This window comes from Portunus trituberculatus, chromosome 2 (assembly GCF_017591435.1).
Source record: "Portunus trituberculatus isolate SZX2019 chromosome 2, ASM1759143v1, whole genome shotgun sequence".
NCBI classification, from domain to species: Eukaryota; Metazoa; Arthropoda; class Malacostraca; order Decapoda; family Portunidae; genus Portunus; species Portunus trituberculatus.
The window spans coordinates 9,436,303-9,443,802 of NC_059256.1; the positions used below are offsets into that span (position 1 = coordinate 9,436,303).

General features: G+C 43.6%; 1 protein-coding gene across 1 annotated transcript in view; it reads left to right on the top strand.

The window, feature by feature from the left end:
• The window catches only part of LOC123506744 (heat shock 70 kDa protein 12A-like), a 16,130-nt gene that overhangs the window by 7,404 nt on the left and 1,226 nt on the right, over positions 1 to 7,500 (top strand). Inside the window, 10 exon segments of the mRNA XM_045259035.1 lie at positions 1 to 310; positions 1,186 to 1,361; positions 2,619 to 2,852; positions 3,004 to 3,199; positions 4,285 to 4,344; positions 4,965 to 5,093; positions 5,496 to 5,606; positions 5,609 to 5,706; positions 6,304 to 6,426; positions 7,285 to 7,425. The exon segment at positions 1 to 310 is cut by the window's left edge and continues 23 nt beyond it. Of these exon segments, the coding sequence (XP_045114970.1) occupies positions 1 to 310; positions 1,186 to 1,361; positions 2,619 to 2,852; positions 3,004 to 3,199; positions 4,285 to 4,344; positions 4,965 to 5,093; positions 5,496 to 5,606; positions 5,609 to 5,706; positions 6,304 to 6,426; positions 7,285 to 7,425 (1,578 nt within the window).

Sequence of the window (7,500 nt, forward strand, 5' to 3'; positions counted from 1 at the left end):
CCCCTGGATAGCGACAGTGGGCATGAAAGTGGAGCCACCAGCCCGTGTGGAACTTTAACGGGCGAGGATGTGAAGCAGACTCCCCCAGCCTCACCTCACGGCGCCCACAGCCCACACCAGGACACGGGCGTGGGTGTGTCGGTGGTAGGGGGAGAGCCAAGGGGTGTGGGCGTGTCTGGGGTGTCACTAGAGCCACGCCCACCCTCGCATTTCGTTGTAGTGGCCATTGATTTCGGAACAACTTACAGTGGATATGCCTTCAGCTTCACCAGCGACCCAGACAGTGTGCACATGATGAAGCAGTGGCAAGGTGGGTAGTGGTGGTGGTTGAGGGTGGTGGTGGTGGTTGAAGGTAGTGGTGGTGGTTGAAGGTAGTGGTGGTGGTGGTGGTGCTACTATGACTATTACTATTATTATTGTTAGTGTTGTTGTATATATATATATTTTGTTTCTCTCTCTCTCTCACTCACTCACACACACACACACACACACACACACACACACACACACACACACACACACACACACACACACACACACACACACAGGAAGTCTGCACACAATTTTCAGTTCATAACCACGGTCTCCTCCTCCTCCTCCTCCTCCTCCTCCTCCTCCTCCTCCTCCTCCTCTTCCTGCACCTCTTCCTGCTGTCCATTTTCCAACGAAGGACATACAAGGACACACGCACACGCACACACACAATAGTAGTAGTAGTAGTAGTAGTAGTAGTAGTAGTAGTAGCAGCAGTAATAGTAGTAATAGCAGTAATAGTAGTAATAGCAATAGTAGTAGCAGTAATAGTAGCTGTAGTAGTAGCAGTAATAGTAGTAGTAGTAGTAGTAGTAGTAATCCAATAGTTTCCAAGTATACCCAATTGTAATAAAAAATGTAATGGAATAATGAAGGAAAGGATTGAGGAGATTGAAAAGTATGTAATCTGTATGTAATCTGTATGTAATCTGTATGTAATTATGTAATCAGTATATGACGTATGTAATCTAAGTAATTTGTATGTAATCTGTATGTAATTTGTATATAATGTATGTAATCTGTATATAACGTATGTAATCTAAGTAATTTGTATGTAATGTAATAATTATGTAATCAGTATATAACGTATGTATAATTTGTATGTATGTAATTTGTATATAATGTATGTAATCTGTATATAATCTTGGGCAGGTGGCGATCCCGGGGTGCAGAACCAGAAGACGCCCACCACGCTGCTGCTGACCCCCGAGGGCGCCTTCCACTCCCTGGGGTACCTGGCGCGGGACACCTACCACGACCTGGACCCCGCCCACGCAGCCACCTGGATGTACTTCGACCGATTCAAGATGGTGCTGCACGCCGACCAGGTACTCACTCACAATAATTACATACGATTACATACAATTACATATGATTACATATAATTACATATGATTACATACAATTACATAGGATTACATACAATTACATACATTACAGTTACATACAATTACATAGATACATAGATTATATACAATTACAGTTACATACAATTACATACAGATACATAGATTACATACAATTACATAGGATTGCATACAATTACAGGATTACATAGAATTACATACATTACAGTTACATACAATTACATACATTACAGTTACATACAATTACATACAGATACATAGATTACATACAACTATATAGGATTACATACAATTACATAGGATTACATACAATTACATACATTACAGTTACATATAGATACATAGATTACATACAATTGCATAGGATTACATGCAATTACATACATTACAGTTACATACAATTACATAGATTATATACAATTACATAGGATTACATACAATTACATACATTACAGTTACATACAATTATATACAGATACATAGATTACATAGTTAGATAGATTACACAATTATATACATTACATACAATTACATAAACTACATACAGTTACCTAGGATTACATACAATTACATACATTACAGTTACATAGGATTATATAAATTACATAGGGTTCATTATAGTGACGCTCGCCGATCAGGTACTAACATTACATAGGATTACATATAATTACATACAATTACATAGAATTACATAAAATTATATATGTTTAGATTTGTGGTGACTGGTTGAAGATTACATAGGATTACAGCGATTACACCCCTAACTTCATCTTCCAAGCCCAATAATTACATACAATTACACGAGAGAGAGAGAGAGAGAGAGAGAGAGAGAGAGAGTTACATCACAAGCAATTATGTCATTTCAGGTAAATTAGTGGAGAGAGAGAGAGAGAGAAAGAGAGAGAGAGAGTTACATCACAAGCAATTATGTCGGAGAGAGAGAGAGAGAGAGAGAGAGAGAGAAAGACAAAAAGAAGACAGAGAGAGAGAGAGAGAGAGAGAGAGAGAGAGAGAGAGAGAGAGAGAGAGAGAGAGAGAGAGAGAGAGAGAGAGAGAGACAGACAGGTGTGCAAAATTCAATAGAGCGAAAAGGACAGTAGCGCTCTCTCTCTCTCTCTCTCTCTCTCTCTCTCTCTCTCTCTCTCTCTCTCTCTCTCTCTCTCAAGTCACCCATTAATCTTACCCATTTTCTCTCATCACCTCCGTTTTCTTTGACAGTCACTGAACAGGGAGACTTTGATAGAAGCCACCAATGGACGCCGCCTGCCCGCCCTTCAGGTATTCAGCCACGCCCTCAGGTACTTTAGAGACCACGCCCTTAGAGAGTTGAGTGACCAGGCGGGCGTGTGCGGGGGCGTGGGCGTGCTGGAGGAGGATGTGCGGTGGGTCATTACTGTTCCTGCAATCTGGAGTCATCCCGCTAAGCAGTTTATGAGGAGCGCCGCTTATCAGGTGAGAGAGAGAGAGAGAGAGAGAGAGAGAGAAAGTAATATATTCTACATTTTAATTTCATGGCAACGAAAATTATGATATGTTTGACTTTTCCGAGAGAGAGAGAGAGAGAGAGAGAGAGAGAGAGAAACATGACCTATTCCCTGCGCAGGCCGGCATGGGGTCACTGTCCCGGCCTGACCAGCTGTTGATAGCCCTTGAGCCTGAAGTGGCGGCTATCTACTGCAGAAGACTCAGAAGACACCAGCTGTTACCTCCACCCTCCTCCACGTCCTCCACCTCCAGGTCCTTGCCCCCCCACCTCCAGCAGGACCCAGCCCCTCCACCCTCCCCTGACTTGAATAGAGGTGAGTGTTGGGGTGACCTAGGGGTGTATAGGGGTGACCTGGGGGGTTGTTATATTAATTTCCCGCCTTTTTTTCCTCATTTTTTTCCGTGTTTTTCCCATTATCTTTTTTTTTTCGTTTTTGCCAATTATTTTTCTCATTTTTCGTCTTTTTTCTCATTTTTCGCTATTTTTCTCATTTTCCCGTTTTTTCTCATTTTCCCGCCTTTTTTTATATATTTTCCGCCTTTTTCTCATTTTCTGTTTTTTTTCATTTTCCCACCTTTTTCTCATTTTCCGCCTTTTCTCATTTTCCCGCCCTTTTCCTCATTTTCCCGCTTCTTATTTTCCCGCTTTTATTTATTTTCCCGCCTTTTTCTCATTTCCCGCCTTTTTTCTCATTTTCCCGTCTTTTTTTCTCATTTTCCCGCCTTTTTTTTTTCCCTCTTTTTTCATTTTTTTTTTCTTTTTCCGCCTTTTTTCTCATTATCTCGCCTTTTTTTCAATTTCCCGCCTGTTTTCTCATTTTCCCGCCTTTTTCTCATTTCCCGCTTTTTTTGTCATTTTCCCGCCTTTTTCTCATTTTCCGCACTTTTCTTTTTCTCATTTTTCCGCTTTTTATCTCATTTTCCCGCCTTTTTCTCATTTTTCCGCCATTTTTCTCATTTTCCCGCCATTTTTCTCATTTTCCCGCCTTTTTTCTCATTTTCCCGCCTTTTTCTAATTTTCCCGCCATATTTCTCATTTTTCCGCCTTTTTCTAATTTTCCCGCCTTTTTCTCATTTTCCCGCCATTTTCTCATTTTCCTGCCTTTTCTCTTATTTTCCCGCCTTTTTCTCATTTTCCCGCCTTTTTCTCATTTTCCCTTTTTCTCATTTTCCCGACTTTTCCTCATTTTCCCGCCTTTTTTCTAATTTTTCCGCCACTTTTCTAATTTTTCCGCCATTTTTCTCATTTTCCCGCTTTTTCCTAATTTTCCCGCCTTTTTTCTCATTTTCCCACTTTTTTCTAATTTTCCCGCCTTTTTTCTCCTTTTCCCGCCTTATCTAATTTTACTTTTTTTCTCATTTTCTTGACCTTGACCTTTGACCTAGTGTGACCTTTCAGCAGAGGCGGTGTCCCTGCCCTACCGAAGCCTGGAGACGGTCGGTGATTGGCTGGGGGAAGGTAGTAAAGTCACGTGACCATTTTGTTTACGCTTGGGTTTAAAATATTTCGGTTTGCTTGAGTTTGCCTTTTTAATCCCTCCGTTTTCTTTGGTGGTGGTGGTGATGGTGGTGGTACTTATTTATTTATTGCTATTTTTCTATTTTGTTTTGTATTTTCTTTAGTTTGCCTTTTTTATTTCTCCGTTTTCTTTCATTGGTGGTGCTTATATTTATATTTTTTATTTTATTCTATTTTAGTCTGCCTTATTAATTCTTCCGTTTTCTTTGGTTGGTGGTGGTGGTGGTGGTATTCGTAATAGTAATGTGTTATTTTGCATTATTTATTTATCTTATCACTTAAATTTTGTAGTAGTAGTAGTAGTAGTAGTAGTAGCAGTAGTAGTTTAACCCTCCAACTACTACTACTACTACTACAACAATAACTTAACATCAACAATAATTCTCCTCCTCCTCCTCCTTCCTCCTTGTCCTCCTCCTCCTCCTTCTCTCCTTCCTCCTTCCTACACACACACACACACACACACACACACACACACACACACACACACACACACACACACACACACACACACACACCCAGGCCCAGTAGTGTACCGTGTGTGTCTGTACCGTTTGCAGACACGGTGTACGCGGTGGTTGACTGTGGAGGCGGTACGGTGGACATCACGGTGCACCAGATGACAGACAGGACCTCGGGACACCTCAAGGAGCTCCACAAGGCCACAGGAGGGCCATACGGTTCCACGGGTGAGTGAGAGTGAGTGAGAGAGTGAGTGAGAGTGAGTGAGAGTTGGACATGTACTAGACTAAATTTATTAAGAAAGGAAGGAAAGAATAAGATTGATATCAAACTTTTTTTTTCCATTTTTTTCCTTATTCTTGTTCCTCTTCTCTTTTCTTCCTCTCTTCCTTTGCATCTTTTTCCTCCTCTACTTCCTATACTCTCTCTCTCTCTCTATCAATTTTACTGTGAATCTCTCTCTCTCTCTCTCTCATTTTTCTAATCAATTTTGCTGTGAATCCTTTCTTTATCTCTCTCTCTCTCTCTCTCTCATTTTCACATTTTTCTAATCAATTTTACTCTGAATCAAATCTTTATCTCATCTCTCTCTCTCTCTCTCTCTCTCTCTCTCTCTCTCTCTCTCTCAGGCGTGGACGCGGAGTTTGAGAAGCTGTTAGAGACCATCTTTTCGAGCGAGTTCCTCCAAGTGTTCCGGAGAGAGCGTCCCGCGGCGCATGTGGACCTCATGATAGCTTTCGAGCGCGCAAAAGGAACGCCTCCCCACGCCGCGCCACGCCCCTCAACATCGCCCTGCCCTTCTCCTTCATCGACTTGTACAGGAAGATGAAGGGCAAAGATGTGAGAGAGAGAGAGAGAGAGAGAGAGAGAGAGAGAGAGAGAGAGAGAGAGAGAGAGAGAGAGAGAGAGAGAGAGAGAGAGAGAGAGAGAGAGAGAGTTTGATGAAGATAGGAAAAGGAAGAAGAGGAGGATCAAAGGATGGAGAAGATAGGAAGAGGAAGAGGAGGATCAGGATAGAGAATATAGGAAGAGGAAGAGGAGGATCAAAGGATAGAGAAGATAGGAAGAGGAAGAGGAGGATCAAAGGATAGAGAAGATAGGAAGAGGATGATAAAATGATAGTTAATTTTCTTTTTTTCTTTCTCCTCCTCTCCTCTCTCTTCTGTGTGCCTTTTTCTTCTCTCTCTCTCTCTCTCTCTTTTACATCTTCTCTTCTCTCTCTCTCCTTTTATCTATCGTCTTTTCTCTTCCCTCTCTAATTTTTCTTCTCTCTTTCTCTCTCCCCTTCCTTCCTTATCTCGTTTCTCTCTCTTCCTCTCCCCTCTTTATCCTCTTCCCTTCTCTCCTTTTTTGTGTCCCTCTTCACCTCCTCCTCCCAATCTCTCCCTTTTATCCTCCTCCTCTTCCCTTCCTTTCATATTTTTCCTCCCCCGCCAGGTTGAGTCAGCGGTGAGGAAGCACCAGCATCTCGGGGTGAAGTGGTCATCTCAGGGCATGTTGAGGCTGGACCCTGACACAATGACTCGCCTCTTCACCCCGACACTCAACAGTATTACCAAGGTGAGCAGGAGGAGGAGGAGGAGGAGGAGGAAGAAAAGAGGACAGGGAGAGGAGGGAAGAGAAAAGAGGAGGAGGAGGAAGAAAAGAGGACAGGAGGAGGAGGGAAGAGAAAAGGGAGAGGAGGAGGAGGAGGAAGAGAAAAGGGAGAGGAGGAGGAAAAGAAAGGGAGAGGAGGAGGAGGAGGAAAAGAGGAGGGAAGAGAAAAGAGAGGAGGAAAAAGAAAAGAGAAAAGAGAGAGGAGGAGGAGGAGGAGGAGGAGGAAAGATTTACAGTGGGAAAAGGAAGAGGAAGGAAAGGAAAGAAAATGGGAGGAGGAGGAGGAGGAGGAGGAAGGAAGAGATGTTATGTTTACCAAGGAGGAGGAGGAGGAAGAAAGACGAAGGAAGAAGGTTTGTGAGGAGGAGGAGGAGGCAACAACACACATATAAACAATAATTCTCTCTCTCTCTAATTTTGACCCCCAACTCTCCCATCCTCCTCTTTCACACTCACTACCTCTCCCACCCCACTCTCACCCTCTAAACACCCTCCCCCCCATCTGATACCCCCCTCTCTCTCTCTCTGTCTTCTCCCTATCCTTCTTGTTCTTCTCCTCCTCCTCCTCTCCCTGTCCTCTTTTCTTCCTCCTCCTCCTCCTCCTCTCCCTTTTCTCTTCCCTCCTCTTCTTCCTCCTCCTCCCTCCTCTCCCTGTCCTGTTTTCCTCCTCCCTCCTCTCCCTGTCCTCTTTTCCTCCTCCTCCTCCTCCTCTCTCCTCTCCCTGTCCTCTTTTCTTCCTCCTCCTCCTCCTCCTTAACCAAACATAATACTCTTCCTTCCTATCATCCCCACATCACCTCACCACCCCCCCCTCACCCCCAGGCGATCGAGGAGGTGGTGGGGAGCCCTGAGGTACGCTCTTTGCAGTACATGTTCCTGGTGGGGGGGTTTGCAGAGAGCGAGGTGCTACAGACACACATCAGAGACACATTCTCACCAAGAGTCAGGGTGGTGATTCCCCAGGTAAGGCAGGCTGGTGGGGGGGGAGGTGGCTGGGGAGGATGGGATGAGGATAGGATAGGTTAGGTTGGGTTGGGT